The sequence below is a fragment of the Equus quagga genome, chromosome 17 (assembly GCF_021613505.1).
Source record: "Equus quagga isolate Etosha38 chromosome 17, UCLA_HA_Equagga_1.0, whole genome shotgun sequence".
Lineage (NCBI taxonomy): Eukaryota > Metazoa > Chordata > Mammalia > Perissodactyla > Equidae > Equus > Equus quagga.
Window position 1 is genome coordinate 50,070,152 of NC_060283.1, and position 15,306 is coordinate 50,085,457.

The 15,306-nt window shown below is 63.2% G+C and overlaps 1 protein-coding gene across 3 annotated transcripts; it reads right to left on the bottom strand.

Moving 5' to 3' along the window:
• Window positions 1-1,450: 1,450 nt before the first annotated feature.
• On the bottom strand, window positions 1,451-14,987 carry SLC4A3 (solute carrier family 4 member 3). 3 transcript variants are annotated; one of them, XM_046644960.1, is made up of 23 exons: window positions 14,794-14,987; window positions 14,483-14,626; window positions 14,006-14,171; window positions 13,125-13,402; window positions 12,869-12,984; window positions 12,242-12,441; window positions 10,509-10,657; window positions 10,174-10,354; window positions 9,579-9,714; window positions 9,136-9,319; window positions 8,594-8,693; window positions 7,942-8,126; window positions 7,089-7,314; window positions 6,727-6,945; window positions 6,156-6,304; window positions 5,782-5,976; window positions 5,102-5,320; window positions 4,664-4,753; window positions 3,956-4,122; window positions 3,247-3,500; window positions 2,788-2,957; window positions 2,435-2,608; window positions 1,451-1,774 (listed from the first exon to the last, which is right to left on the bottom strand). In XM_046644960.1, exons 2-23 carry the CDS (start codon window positions 14,531-14,533, stop codon window positions 1,697-1,699), a joined length of 3,687 nt encoding a protein of 1,228 aa, XP_046500916.1. In that variant the 5' UTR covers window positions 14,534-14,626; window positions 14,794-14,987; the 3' UTR covers window positions 1,451-1,696. The 3 variants fall into 3 exon arrangements, with proteins under 3 accessions (XP_046500916.1, XP_046500917.1, XP_046500918.1); XM_046644961.1 differs by lacking the exons at window positions 14,483-14,626; window positions 14,794-14,987 and having other exon boundaries at window positions 13,125-13,912; window positions 14,006-14,108; XM_046644962.1 differs by lacking the exons at window positions 12,242-12,441; window positions 12,869-12,984; window positions 13,125-13,402; ... (1 more) ...; window positions 14,483-14,626; window positions 14,794-14,987 and adding an exon at window positions 11,148-11,582.
• Window positions 14,988-15,306: the final 319 nt, after the last annotated feature.

The following is a 15,306-nucleotide window of genomic DNA, read 5'->3' on the forward strand; positions in this document are numbered from 1 at the left end:
GCGGCTGGGGAAGAAGCAGGTTCCTCCCTGTGAGGTCGCGGCATCTCTCAGAGCAAACTGGGGAGCCCACCCCCCGCCCCCCGCCAGGCACCCTGATCAAGAGCTCAGGAAACGAAGGAGTGCCGCGTGCAAAGCGGCTCTGCCGAGCCCGTGCGCGGGGCCACCGCCTTCCCCGCCTTCGGAATCTGCTCTGCAAACTCTTATGTTCTAGGTTTTCGCGTTTGACCTCCCCTCTGTTCCCTGGCAAAGTTCTCTGAAATTCCACCTGGCCTTGCCCAAGCTAAGGGAACTTTTGCCCTCACGTAGGCCAGGGGAGTCAGAGGCCAGATGCAGCTAGAGGCCATCGTGGCGCCAGAGACCAAGGGGGCTGGGGCGACTGGAAGGAGACGCTTCAACCTGGATGACAATCCGGGACAGCTGTATGGGCACGTGTCCTCCTCATGAACACAACAGCGTCACGGTAGTCTGTGCCTTCTCTCCTGACCAGCTTCGGGCTCTAGATGAGGGCCTGAACGCCTGGGAGGAATCTGGGACAGGGATAAGCAAGAAGCAGGGCCAGCTCCGGAAGAAACGGCCAACGTGGGGCTGAGGAATCCTGGCCCTGGTTGCTCAGAGCCTCCCAGGGCTGCGGAACCCCCTGGAACCTCTCTGGGCCCTCTGGTCTCCTGGGGAGGAACTCAATGTGCTTGAACGGGATCTTTGACCATAGCGAGTCCACCAGGTGGCGGTGCTACTCCAGCCGGCCGGGTCGGGACAGAGCCTGCAGTGTGCGAGAGCGGCCACCAGAGGGCAACACACGGACAACCGGCTCCACCACGCTGCCGGTTGCCTAGCAACCGTGACGCAATGGGCTCCGTTTGCACGCTCCTCAAGGCCTCCCAGGTTATTTCTGGCAAAACGGACTGTTGCACAAGGAGTGGCCTCAGGAATCCCAGAACTGCCTCTCTTTTAAGCCGGGAGAATCTAAAACGGTCCAGGGACCCCAGATCCAGCACCACCCTGGCGTCTGGGGGATTGGGCTAGGTTCCTGCTCCTGGGCATGCCAGGGATCAGGAAAAGAAGATAAAGATTTTCCATTCCCCTCTGCGGGCCGTTGGGGACGCTCTGATTTCCCCAGTAGCTACAGCAGACAAGCTCCTCCCGCTTCCCTCCTCCACACTCCCTCTTCCAAGCAGGGGCTGGATTAAGGGCATGTGACCTTGAGCGAGACCTTGAGCCTCCTGCTCTTCAGCTGTACTTGAAGGGGCTCCAGAGGGTGATGATAAGGCCCAGCTCTGACCTTCTGTGATCTCCATTCTCTCCCTTTCCCCCAAGAACTCTCTGTCCTTGCCTCAGACTTCTCCCCAGGTTTTGGTGACCCTGGAAATAGAATGCTTCCAATTTTTCCAATTCCAGATGGTTAAGCATGACCTGAGAAACTAGAGATGGCACCAAAAAAGTGAGGCAGACACAAGACAAGGAGTGTGGTTATAATGAGCTCAAAGCCTGCGCCGGTCTGGTCTGTGGAAGGGCCCAGGTGAGATGAGGTCAGTGCCCCGGGCAGAGTCAGGGGGCCACTCTGGCCGTGGCATCTGCAGTGGTTCCAGGCACGTCTCTGGGTCGTGAGGAGCCCGCTGGCCCCGGGGCTGGGCTCTGACAGGGCCCTGGTGTCGATCACTAAGGTGTCGGGGTCTCTGAGGGGCACCCTGTTGCAGGATCACACGGGCATGTGCAGCTCGTTGTACTCGTCCTGGCCGTCCTCGTCGAAGTTCGGTTCAGCATCCTCCGAGTCCAGCTGCAAAGGGAGCAGAAGGTTGGGAGAGGCTGGGAGGCAGACTCACCCCTCCCGTTCCTCAGCTCCTCCTCCAGCCAGCAGCCCTCACTGATCCCAGACCTTTCCAGGCCTCACTGTCTGCAGGGAGCGTGACCCCAGTGGAAGCACATCTCTGTGGCCAAAACCTCCAGTCACTCCCCAGCGACACCTCCTAATAATAACAATAGCAGCTACCACATATGAAGTGCCTTCCTGGGGCCACTCCTAGGTCCTCGGTACCTTTGTACACACCATGTTTGGGTGGACGGTTTTGAAAATATGCCCTTTCCTCTAGGTGACCAAAACAGGGCTCAGGACAAACTTCAGCGCCACCCCACCCCAACTCGTCCCTCGGCTGTGGGCTTTTGTTCAGGGCACAACCTACACAACTGTCTGCAGCAGCCCTGTGCTCACTTCACACCAAACCATCGCACTCAGTGCTTTACCTGGATTAGTTTCATCCCCCCAACACTCCTGGAAGGCAGAAGCTATGCTCAGCCCCATTATACAGACGGAAGTTAGACTCCAGGTTAGGTACCTTGCCTGCAGTCACTCAGTTAGCAGATGCCAGCAGAGATTGGTGCCCAGGTCCCCCTGATTCCAGAGCCCAGCCCCCACAACTGCCCCAAACACATCCCTTACCGCCTGCAGCTCCCTCTCCTGGAAGAGCCGGGGCAGCAGACAACGCCTCAGAGGCACCGTAAGCAGCAGCAGGAAGGGGAAGGCGAGAGAGGCCGCCGTGGACTTGACCACCCAGAGCAGCGCGATGCAGCCCAGCTGGATGCAGGTGAACAGGTGCATCCGCCACGTCTTCACCTGGGGACCAGGCACCGGGTCTCACTATACAGCGCCCGGCCTGCTCCCACCATCTTTGGGGACTCGGCTCCCCAGATCCCAACTTATCCTTCACAGTCTTCCGGTCCATCTCCAGCCCAGGGATCCCTCGGACCCCTCCCATCACCCCAGCTCCCCACCTCCATGCCTCCTGGCCCTACCTTGGTCACGTAGGGCTGCTCGGGATGGTGTTTGGCTGGCATGAGGATGAGCAACAGACGCTGGGACAGCTGGATACCAGACAGTGACGTGACCCCCATGTACAGGAAAATCCCAAAGAGCACGGCCAACGGGATCCGGCGCAGCACAGCCCCCATGACGATGGACAGGCCTGGTGAGGAGGGGACAGGGACCATCTGACTGATCAGCTGGGCATCATCACCATGAATAAGAGAACACGGAGCAGGATAGAGCACCAGGAAAGGGCTCGGTGGAAAAAAGGGCTCATGAATGTCAAGAAGCAGGTTTGGGGGGCAGGGCGGGGGCTAGACTGGATGCATTTTGAGATTCTGAAGGGACCCGGGTCACGCCTGGGATAGAGAATGAATGTAAGGCCATGGGACCCAAGAAGGCAAGTCTGTGGGGCGGGCGCTGGGGCCTTGCAAGGTGCATGTTCTCACCCACGAGGCTGGCGATGAGCACGCCGGTGACCCGCTGCTCCCGCACCTCCTGGATCTGGGGCTTCTCACCGGGTGCGATGGCGGTGCGCATGACGGTCAACGCGTTGACATGGGTGACTGAGCGGACGGTGGCGGCCGTGAGCCAGGGCAGCCCAAACAGCCCACAGAGGCCGCCCAGGGAGCCAATCAGAAGCAGGTCCAGGTGGAAGCCGGAGCCTTTGAGGAGCCTCCGGGCCTTCTGGCTGACGATAAGCCTGCGGGGAGAGGCCGGGCAGCGCGGTGAGTGGCTGGAGGCAGGGCCAGGCCCACGCAACAGGGACGGGGTGGGGGGCGGGGACACGCAGAGAAGAGCTCTCCCCAGGACCTGCCAGCTTCCTCCTCCAAGTTCCCAAATTGAAGCTCTCACATGGAAGCAAATTTGAGCCAAGTTCCCATACTGTAGATACTTAAAATACCACAAAAGCCAGATGCCAGATCTCACCACGTTATTGTGGTTTAACCAAAATGAGATACATGTGAGCATCACTGGGTGTGAGAACATACTGCCAGAGTGTTCTGAGGACTGTCAAGTGCCACCCTGCACATGGTGGCAGCAACAGATGGCTACCACGCCAGAGCACCCCAGGGAAACCATGCCCCAGATGCAGGTACCCCCTGCCGCCAAGCCCACTGCCCCCCACTCCTCCCCGGAGCTCCCCAGCCCTCTCACGCAGTGATCTGTGTCTCCATGAAGATCAGGATGAGGACCAGGAGAGCGGGGACGGCGGCTGCCACCATCATCCAGGGCGGGAAAGGACGGGCACTGCCCAGGGGTGGGATGAACCACGTGCGCTTATGGGGGGAGGTCACCGAGAGCCCCGTGGGCACCGTCAGCTTCTGCATGGCCGGCAGGAGACAGGGTTCAGGGACACGGGCTCCCCATGCTGGGAACCCCACGCAGCAGCCGCTCCCACCAAGCTCGGTGTCCCCAAGACCAGGGCTCCGGGGAATTTGGGTGTGAACGGGTTTAGGGAAAATTCGTTTTGTATCCTCCAAAGTCACTGTCCCTCCGAGGGTCCGGTAGAAGGCAGGGAAATGACGTACTTTCTCCCCGAGCCCTGGAGCTGTCAGGAGACCTGCTGTGGGGACAACTGTCCTTCTCCCCCCAGCCTTACACCTGCTCCTCCAGGATTCTTGACTAACGGTCACACACACGGCCTCAGACGCCCTGGCTGGCCAACTTGGCTGGACCACACAGCTCCTTCTAAAACCCCCAGCACCCCTACCCCAGGAGGGCCCCAGCAGGTGACAGCCGCTCCACAAGGAAAGCTGGTCCCAGCCCCGACCTTGGCCGCTGGGGGATGGCGATGTGTCGTGGCCTCTCTCTCAAGGCCCTGGGATGAGAACCAGCTGCCAGAGGGGGTCGAGGCTCACTCACCTGTGTGTAGGTGTCTGTGATGGAGTAATCTACCAGGACCATCACCAGAATGGAGATGGGGATGCCAAAATCCCCGATGATGCGGCGAGCCTGGAGAGAGAGGCCAACCGGGGCAAGGGAACAGAAGGCAGAGGTGAGGTCAGGAGACTAACACGGGGGCTATTACCCCAACCTCCCTTGGGTCTGAGCTGGAGCCAGAAGTCCCTCAACCGGCCCCTTTAAACCCCCCAGGTGCCAGGCCAGCCCAGGAGGACATCCTCTCCTGATTAAACTTCTCTGAGGCTCATGACAGGGTGGGGGCTGCACAGACTTGGTTTAGGTCCATGGGTTGACGGGGAGAAGGGGCAGCCCCTCTCTGAAGCAGAGCCAGGCGGTGACAGCAGGAACTGAGGGGGACGCATGGGGGCTCCCCAGGCCGCACACCTGGCAGCCACGCACCTTGCCACCCAGGAAGCGGCTATTCCTGAACTTGCGTAGGAAGAAGGCGATGAGAAAGGTCCCGAGCATCAGGATGAGGGACAGCAGAGCCGTGTTTGGCTGGTTCCTCGGGCCTGGTGGCCCCTCGGTGGGTGGCAGGGCAGTCCCATTCACATCCAGCCCAGCCTCCGATGCCCCCTCCGGGGGGTAGAAGGGCAGCAGTGGGTGCTCCGTGAACACCTGTGTGGGTTGCGAGGTTGCCCCATGGCTCACCTGGGTAGGTGACCCTGATTTCATCACCATCAGCACACCTGCGAGGGAGAGGGCTGGCCTCTCACATACCCGACCAGGCAGCAGGAACACAGCACATCCAGCTACATCTCACACACACCCACCCCTCTACAAACGGCCACCCAAGGACACCGGGCCCTGTGGCACCGACAGTGCCCCACCCCCCTTCACGTCACATACCTATGTAGGGGAATCCCGGAGTGCTGACCAGCAACTTCTGGGTCTGACTCCCTCCCCTCAACTCCGACCTAGCCCAGGGTGTCCCCGACCCCCATACCCACACTCAACAGAGCACCCTCCTTGTCCCGTCTGCCCCCAATGCTCCTTGCCGCCCCCTCCCATGCTGTCCTCCTAAGGGCACTGCCCAGCCCCCATCTCCACCCACCCCCAGGACCTCTCTGGACCTCCACCTTGTAGAGCTTGTGGAAGGTCTCGTAGATGAAAATGAGCGAGATGAGGAAGGCAAAGATCTCCTGGGTGAAAGGCGAGATATAGCGGACCAGGAAGCTGCCTTCAGCGGCCACCAGGGCAAGGACGAAGACCACCAGCCAGAGGCCAACCCAGACCCGGCCGGTGAGGTACTCCAGGTCCTGGGCTCGGCAGAACTAGCGGCAGAGAGGGAGGGGAGGTTACACAGCGGCCTGCCCTGGACGTCAGGGCCCCCAGGGTGGCGGGAGGTGAACTCCAAAGGGGAAGAGGGAGAGACGGCAGGGACTTGTCGCCTGGGCCAAGGGACAGAGAGATGGGCAAGTGATCCCTGGGGACAAGCAGGCAGGGTGGACACCTTGAAGAAGGCTTCTTCGAAGACGAGCAGTGGCCCTGAGAAGCCAACCACAAGCAGCGGCTGGGCTCCCAGCAGAGAGAAGAGGACGCCAAGCACAGCCGTGGACACGATCAGCTCGGACACGCCCATCAGCCCCTCGGTCTTCTCCCCTGGGGTAGGTGAGGGTCAGCGGGACAGCCCTGACCCAGCCCCTCTTCCTCCTCTAGCATCCCTTAACCTGGACATCCACCAAGAACCAAGCAGCCCCCCACCCTCATCACTCCTGCCCCTCACCACCAGCCCCCACAAGGATCCCTGACCCCTTGCACCCCTCCTGCCCTCCTCACTCTCTAGCCCCCTTAAAGTGACCACTGGGATCCCCTGACCCAGCAGCTCCTCAAGATGGTCACACTGGGGACTAGCCCCTCCCACCCATCAGCCCCCTGAGGTGATCACTGGGACACCCTGACCCAGAAACCTTGCAGGTGACACTGCGCCCCCTCACCTCTCCTCCCCTCCCCCAAGCTGGTCGCCTCACCTCTTCCCCCCACCTCCTCTAGCAGCCCCCCGAAAGCGATACCCTCACCCTCACCTAGCAGCCCCCCAAAGGTGATGGCAGGGCTGAGGGCAGCGAAGTAGATAAAGAGCACAGCGGCCACACACTGGGAGTGCAAGGCATCACGCAGGTCGCTGGGGTAGTGCGGGTAGCGGCGCTTCACATCCCGGATGAGCCCCCCGAACACTGAGCCAGTCCGCAGCAGGGGGTCATCTTCAGGGGTCGCCTCAGAGCCACCCAACTCCACAGACAGTTCTGGGGGAACAAGGGGCTGCTGGAACAGACCACACTCTCCTGCTCGGGGACCCCAGGCTCACTCCTTCCCAGCCTGGGGCACGGCCTTAGGAGCCACGTAGGGAGCATGTCTGCGGGGGACTCTGGGCCCCAAAGGGTCTGACCTTTCCCAGGGGCTGTGTAACCGCCCCGGGTGGTCATCTCGACTTTGGTCTGTTCCCTCTCTCGCCGCTTCCGCAGCAGCTCGCGCTGGAAGGCAGCCACGGAGCGCAGCAGATCGCGCCCCTCCACCTCAGATGGCGGGATCACGATGCTGCCGTCCAGGAACTCACTGATGGCGCTTAGGAGGTCCTGCCGGTCGTCAGCCTGGTAGGCAGCCTCGTGAAACAGCTGGCGGCAGGAGAGGCAGGGGCTTAGCAGCTCAGGGAGCCCCTGGGAGGGGGCTTCGGGAGGAGGCGGTGGGCCATCGCAGAGGCAGAGGCAGAGTGGACACTCAGCCACACACATGGGTCTAGTCAAGTTGTCACGTCCCTGCTGGCCATCACGCAGCCACAGCCCTGGACCCCCGTGCCCTCTACTCCCCTGGGAGCCTCCAGACTTTTCCACAACACAGAGACTAAGGGGTCCCACCCGGCACAGCAGGAGCTTCCAGAACCCTTCTCACCCCACAGGTTGGTGAGTATTCACATCACCCCCAGCTAGAGCACCAGCAAGTCCAAGCCCAGGAGAAGACACAGCAAAGACCACCACATCCAGCCCTCCCGTTCAAGTCTCATGTCACATCCAAAACGTGGGGGGTCTGGGCTTTTTCTCCCCCTGCAACCACCTCCCCCTCCCACGGCCCCAACGCTGGGCTCCCTTTCCTCCCCTCGGCCTACAGCTCCCTCCACCACCACCCCAGGGCACCATCTCTGCCCCTGAGGGCCTCCAGCACCCTTGCATCCATGGGCACCGCCCGAGGCAATGAGAGAGACAGGGAACGAGGAGGGCGCAGGGGAACAGGCCTGGAGTGCCCACCTTGTCAGACATAAGGGTGGCAATGGAGCGCCCGAGCTCGTGGTAGTCAGTGCTGGTGTGGCTGGGCCCCAGCATCACAAAGAGGAAGCGAACCGGCACAGGGACCTCAAGCACGGACTCCAAGAGGACAGCCTCGTTCAGTCGCACAAAGGCTGCCGCCGGCTGCTCCAAGAAAGGCACACAGCCTGCAGGGGAGAGTAAGGCCCAGGGCACTGAGCAAAGGGGAGAGGTCAAGGCAGGCCCTGGATGGGCTACCCGGGGCCACCATGTAGAGTTGAGCAGGTTGCGCACTGCATACGGAAACCCCAATCTACAGGAGCCCTATTCATTTATATATTTGTATATTTATTACAATTTACCAACAGATGGAAATCGAAGGGTCTTAAGGAAGGGGTGCTTTTTTCTAATCCTCGCCAAGAAGCTATATGGACTAGCAGCAGTCCAAGATAGCAGAAAACGGGAAGGGAAGCAGGCAGGGGACTGGGGAAGAAAGGGCTGGGGGCCAGACCAGTTGTGAGGAAGAGCAGGGGGCCACATGGGAGCCCAGCTGGGGCCAGAAGAGGCAGCCTACAGGCCAGAACTGCAGACAAGCAGACCCGGTGGAGGCGCCCACCCCCTGGAGCCCCAGCCCCCAGCGCTTGGCCCTCCTCACCCACGAGCACCACAGTGGCCTCAGCATCCTCGGGGATCTTCTCCAGCAGCTTCAGGCTTTTCCCCCGGTGACTGTCTCCCCCAGGCATGTGGAGGGGCTTCTGAGGACGCAGAACTGGAATAGGGCTGGGACCCAGACCGGAGGCCGTGGCAGGCCCTCCCATCCCTTGCTCCAGCCCTGGACTCTGCCCTCCAACCCCTGGATCCGGGCCCTGCTTTCTGCCTCCTCAGCCAGGGTAGGGACTGTCGCTGGGCCCCACATCAGAGGGGACCAGCCAGGGATGTGGGCCCCTCCTCCAACCCCGCCCCCCCCCAGCCTTATCTTGTTTAAAAGGCTCCCCTAGGTCTGCCTCATCATCCCAACTAACCTCCTGTTTCTCCAGGACAGGGGCCCCCGTGCGTGTGTCTATAGATCCGCCACAGGCCCAGAATGGCGCCGGGCATCCCGCCTCCCCGACCTGCTCAAGGAAGCCTCATGGGTGGCCTCGGGTGAAGCTGGACGCCCTCCCATCCCCCAGCTCAGGGCAGAACAAGGCGACTGACCTCCTTGGCATCAGGGTCGTGAGGCCAGAGCGGGGCTGGCTCCCCCAGGTCATCGGCCATGGTAGGCACCGCACCGTCAGGGCCGTGACTGGGGGTGGGGTGATGATTCCCCAGGACCGAGTTCACACTGGAGCTGGACGGGTTTCGGGGAAAGAAGCCACTGTCCTTGTCATCATTGGGATGGCTAGAAGAGGGCAAAGGGGGCAAGGTGGGTTAGGAGGAGAGGCCCTTGGTGAACTGAGGTCATGAGGAAGTGAGAAATGGAGGGCCAGGGGCCTCCATCCCTTCTGCCTCAGTGTAAGAAAGAACTTTCTAATGGCTGGTGCTGCCCAAAGATGAATGAGGAGTGAGCTCCCCATCACTTGGGGTATTCAAGCAGAGTCTGTGCTCCTGGAGGGGCAGCTGAACTAGAAAGCCCCCTCCCAGGGACCCCACCCCAGCACCTGTGTTTCAGGAGCAGGGTGCGAAGCACACTGGCCCTGTCCTCCGGCCGGATCTGGTCGGACACAATCATGGTCTCCACCACGAGATGTGCAATGCCCGGCAGAGTAGTCTGCTCCAGGTCCAGGAGGGCAGCTCCTGCGGGCACAGTCAGGGGAGGGAGTATGGTCTCATCAGATAGGAAAAAACCACTCCCAGCCATTCGGCTCCCCTCTCCCTAGGCAGGCAAAGGTGCGGGGTGAGGCAAGCCCCCCGCCCCAGGCAATGAGCCCGGCCCAACAGGGGGATGTGAAAAGGGAGCAGGAGAGCAAGGCACGGCCCCTCCTCACCCAGGGAAGGGAGTCATCTGTCGATTTCCTGAGTGGGGACTGATGCCTCCTTTGCCCAGGTACAGGGCCAGGTACCAGCAGCACAGCCCTGCCCCTCAGAGCTTACGGCTGCGCAGGCAGTTGGACTCCACATCCCCAGGTGGCAGCCAGACCTCGCCTGGGCCCTCCAGGGAGGAGTCCCCGGGAGCGGGGCAGCCTGGCGCGGGCCGCACACTGCGGCCTGGGAAGAGGGCGTGCAGCCCCAGGGCCAGGCCTGCGGGGCCCCTACCGTGGGCGAGGGTCCTCCTGAGCTCCAGGAGGCTGCGGAAGGAGAGCGAGGCCACGTGGGGCTTCCCCCAGCGCTCTGTCTCCTCCTCCACGTCCTCCTCAAACTTGATCCAGCGGGCCGTCTCCCGCCAGTGCAGCTCCTGGCTTCGGTCCAGCATCAGCTCGTTCAGCTCCACAAACACCTGGGTGGGCGCCGAGCATGAGGGCCTGGGGACCACCAAGTGGGACCGGCTGTCCTGGGGACACCGCGAGGGCGAGGCGCGGAGGAAGGGAAAGGAGGCTCTGGGGAGGAGAGGTGAGAGGAAGCTGCGGGCCCACTCCCTGGGGGTCCGGTACCTCATGAGGCCTCCGGTCCAGCTTCTTCTTCTTCTTTTTCCTGCGCAGGATGGGGGCCAGGCCCCCGGGGCTGCCCCGCCCACCCTGCGTCCGGGACGGCTTCTTTACCAGGTGCCGACGCACACCCGGGTTGTCCTCCAGCCGGTGACCTGCAAAGAAGGGGGGCTTGGGAGTCCCAGGGGTCCAGCTCGGGGCATGGGGTCCTGGTCAGCCCCTCCAGCCCCCTGCTCTGCCCAGCCAGGCTACTTGGTGGGCACCACAGTCACCCAAGGGCCATGCCAACAGGACCACCCAGTCCAGTGTGGCCATTGCCTAAATAAGGACACTGAAGCCCAGAGAGGGGGAAAGACTAGCGTTAAGTCTTGCAGAGGACCTCTAGCCAAGCCACGGTAAAAAGGCAGACCCCAGCTCAGTCCACAGCTCCTGCCGTGGCCACTGCCTCTCACTCTGGAGCGCCACGACCCACATGGAGTGGCCAGACCCCAAGACCCGCGCACTTTCCCTGTGGCGTCTCTGGGTACCCACATCTCCCTCCACAGGTACACATTGGACAGACTCAGGCCAAGCTTCTCTCCTTTCCTCCCCACCTGCCCCTTCCAGGCCAGCAGCTGGGGAAAGGCCAGCAGCCCAGTTACTCACAAGCTGGTCCCCCTGCCACAGGGCTCAGCTGGCCCCTGGTGGACTCCCTCAGGTCATAGTCCTCAAGGTCCAGCACAAACATCTCTAAGTCCTCTGAGGCCAGCGAGTCTCGAGGGCTAGGAGCTGGAGCCCTCCCATGGCCCTGGCCCTCAGCGTCCCTGGGCCCAGGGCTTGGCGCCCCGTTGGGCTCCGTGACCTCCTCCAGTGGGCTCGTCATTCTCCCAACAGCCGAGGCCTCAGCCCCTGCTCCCTCCCAGAGCCCCGGCTCTCCTGAGAGGTGGGAGCCTGGACAGGAGTGGTCTGTGTCCAGCCAGAGCTGGAGGTGGCCAGGCCTCCGACCCCAACTCCCCACGTCCCCAGGCTTGCTCCCGGCTGCTTCTAGCCCCCACTCTGGGTCTGTAAACACGCCCTCCTCCTGCCCCCCCCATCCTGCCACCACTGCTGCTGCCATCGGATTGTTCCTGTCCCTGTCCTCAGGCCCTGGCAACTTTCCATGACGTATTGAGCTCAAAGCTCTCCCCCCCACCCTCGCCCACACACTGTGGTTCCAAGGGGGAGGAGGGTGGGGTCAGTGATGCCCCTGGCCTGGGCACAGAGCCCCGTGGGTGATGACAGGTGGCACAGAAACCAGGGCGCTGATAAGATGGAAAGAATGTGCCAAGATCACAGCCAGGCCCAGCCGAGGGTGATGGGATGGGATGGGGGCCCCAACACAGGGAGCAGCAGGGCCTGGCAGACGGGCTCAGACTCAGGGGGCTGGTCCAAAGGGAGTGAAAAGAGTTTGTCCTGAGAAGGGGAGCTATCGGGGAGGGGGGATATAATGATGTCCCCAAACATCACGTGGAAGAGGTGGCCGCCTTATCCCAGGGGTGACTCAGAGGACAGAATCAGGACAGAAGGACAGAGGGAAATCTCAACTCTGGCAGCCAGAGAGGTGGCTTAGAGAGAGAGTGAGCTCCCCATCACTGGCCACATGCCATCAGACAGGGATGCTGCGGAGGGGACTCAGCCCCGGGGCGGGGAGCACAGAGCCTCTCCAAGGCCCCTCACAGGCTGGGGGTGGGCCGCGGGGGCTGCCCCAGGGTGTCACTCACTCTTCATGTCATCCAGGTCTGCGGAGCCCAGCATCTGGGCCTCCGCCTCGTCTGTGGGCACCTGCTGCTCTGGGCCACCGGGGCCGCCGAGGGCACTGCCTGGGCACAGCCGCTCCCGCAGGTCATAGCTGGCCAGTGGGCTCCAGGGCCGGCTCTTCTCCCCGGCGACTCGGGAGGCCCGGGCCCGGGGGCTTGGGGAGCTGAGGAGGCAACATGGCAGCCTTGGACTTCACAGGGAACCACAGTGGAAAAGGGCCAGGTCGGGGCTTCCTTTGCCCTCCCCCAGCTTGGGGTGGGGCCTGGAGTGGCCTCCTGGACACCAGACACAGGCTCCTGGGCAGAGAACGGAGCTCCCCTCCACCTTCCTGCCCCCATGGCACTGGTCCCCCCTTCCTCTCTATCCGGGGCCTCCTCTTCACTCTGACACCCTCTCTCCCGGAGGACTCTCCCTGTCCGCCTTCTGCTTCTCTCCTCCTTGTCAATCATGTGGACAGAGAAGAGGCCCCTTGCCACCTTCTCTGCCCCCTCTCCTTTCCTCCTCTCTTCTTTTCTGGATCAGAGCTAGGGACACTCCCCAAGGTCAGGAAGGAGCCTGGGACCTGCTCAAGGCCGGGCTGGCGCCAGTACCTGACCGAGTGCTGGGGGCTCTTGTCGGAGCGTGGGCCCACCAAGGGCAGGGGCTTGGTGAAGGCAGCCCTCCCCGGGGGGCCGGGACTGTCATCCTCGTCACTTCCAATGGAGAACTGTGGACAAACCAACCAGACAGACGGACGGACGTGCCCTGGGCTCCTGCCCCAACTCTGCCCCCAACCCCCCACTCAGCCTGGCCCCTCTGCCGTGGCCCCCCTGCGCAGCCAGCCCTCCTGTGGGGACAGACCCCTACCTTTGCTTTCTCGGGGGACCCTGAGGGTGGGGGCTCCACAGGCTCTGCCTCAGATTCCCCTTCCTCTTCCTCCTCCTCTTCCTCCTCCTCATCCACTCCGGCTCCCCCCTCCTCCTGGATGGGAGGGGTCCCCTCAGAGGGGGGAGCAGAGGTTTTCTCCTTCCTCCTCTTCCTCCTGGCTTGCCGCGCAGAGGTGGGGGGCGTTCGCCGCATCTTGTGGGGTGGAGGCAGGCGCGCCGAGAGCGGGTGGTGGGTGTGGTGGGATGTGTGCCGGTGAACTGGGGGTGCAGGAGAGCCGGTTGGGGCCCCCCAGCAGAAGGGGGCCCCTCACCACCCTAGGAGCACACACCTTAATCTAGCTCAAGACCTCAAACAAGGGCACCCTAGTCCCTCCTCCAGAGCCAGGCTCCCCCCGACACCTGTGTCCATGTCCTGTCATTGGTAAGGCCTGGTAGAGTCGGGGAATGGGAGTAATGGAGAGGGGAGGTCATGAAAGAGGAGGAGAGCTGGATAGGAGGACATGATATAGCAAGGAAGGGAAGGGTAGAGGCAGAAGAGCTAAGGAGGGGAGATGAGGATGCAGAGAGCAGGGCCAAGGGTATGGCAGAGCCTTGGGGAAGATGAAGGTCACTGAGGGAGGCCTCAGGCCAGTCTTCCTACATCTCCCCTGCGTCTGGGGCCCGGCTCCCCTGGCAGGCGGACAGGCGATGGGTGAGTAAGGCAGGATGACTTAACATGGCATGGTGGCCCCGCACAGCGTCCAGCACAGCGTCCAGCACAAGATGGCACTGGGTGACCAAGCCAGTGGTGAGCACGGTGATGGTGGCAATGAAGGTGATGGTGGTGAGGGCGGCCACACTAGGGGTCCCCAGGCTACCCACACTCAAAGTCCCGCTCGCTGTAGCTGCGGCTGGGCTTCTCGGGGTCCCAGGCCGGGGGCTTGCTGATGAGGTCCCCAAACCTGCTCACAGCCAAGGTCTTGCCCAAGTCATCATCCTCCTCCTCCATGTCTGGACTCAGAGGGGGCTCCTCCAAGGGCACCCGGACCTGCAGACTCAGACAGCCTCTCCTAAGGACCCTTGACCCGTGAACACCCCACACCCACCCCAACTCCAGGTCCTGGGTGGGGGCTGGGGAGACCAGCAGGCTCCATCTTGTACAGCCCCTTCTCCCTGGGCCCCAGGCTTGGGAGAGAGGGGGCAACAGATCTGAAAAATACCAAAAGGCCTCCTCTTTCTCTATACCCCCCGGCCCAGCTCCATCCCTGGATCTGGGGGTCCCAGGGTCGGCCAGAGGACGCCCCTCTCCTCCTTGGGGTCTCTGCCCCTCCTCTTCCCACCCCCGCGCGCGTCAGTCACCTGGGGTAGGGGGGAGGCGCCCCCGGGCGGCGGGATCACTCCGTTGGCCATGGCCGGAGAGACAGCTTGGGAGGGTCTGGCTCACTGGGGGACCCGTGACCCGGGTGAGAAGAAGGGGGCGCTGCAGGGACCTAGTGGAGAGCCCTGGGGGAGGAGGGCGGGGTCAGGATCCTCGGGCGGCCATCCCCTCTCTCTCCCCGGAGCCCGATCCCCCGCCCGAGCGAGTGCCGATCCGAGGCCCCGCCACGCGGGACACCGGGGCCCCGGCCCTGGCCCGAGAGCCCGCCCAGCCCCGCCCCGCCCTGCGGTACCTCGGGGCTCCGGAGCGTGCGGGGCCCGCGCCGGCCGCCGCGCCCCATCCCCCCCGCGCTCGCTCCCGGGCCTGTGGCCGCGCAGGGCCGGCGGCCGGGGGGCGCCCGCGGCCGCGAAGAGCGGGCCGGCCGGGCGGACGCAGGCGCCGGAGCCCGCAGCCCGCGGCTCCTCCTCCTCGCGCTCGGCTCCGCAGCTCCGCCGCCGCCGCCGGGCCGCACAATGGGAGCGGGCGGGCCGTGACTCACCCCGCCCCCCCCCCCCCCCGGCCCCCCCCCGCGGGCCCCCGCCGGACCCCACCTGCTCGCCAGCCCCTTCGCCGGGCGCGCCACGCATGGCGGGGGACGGGTGCGCGGCCCTACCGTCCCGCAATCCCCAGATCACTCCCCACCTTGCTTCGAGCCTCCCTTCCTCTCAGGAGCCCTGGAGGCGACCCCCCCCAACAGACACAAGTCGCTCCAACCTTGGGAACTCGGCTCACAGTCCCAGGGAAGCACCCTTCAGTGCCAGTATAG

Bases quoted from the DNA above. Each gene is read 5' to 3' on its own strand.
- SLC4A3 (XM_046644960.1), bottom strand. From the start codon at position 14,533: ATGGCCAACGGAGTGATCCCGCCGCCCGGGGGCGCCTCCCCCCTACCC. The intron at 12,985-13,124 runs GTAGGGGTCTGT...GTTTGTCCACAG, and splicing joins GGTCCCCCGAGAAAGCAAAG to TTCTCCATTGGAAGTGACGA. The intron at 4,123-4,663 runs GTGAGTGAGCCT...CCGGCCATGCAG, and splicing joins TCACAGACACCTACACACAG to AAGCTGACGGTGCCCACGGG.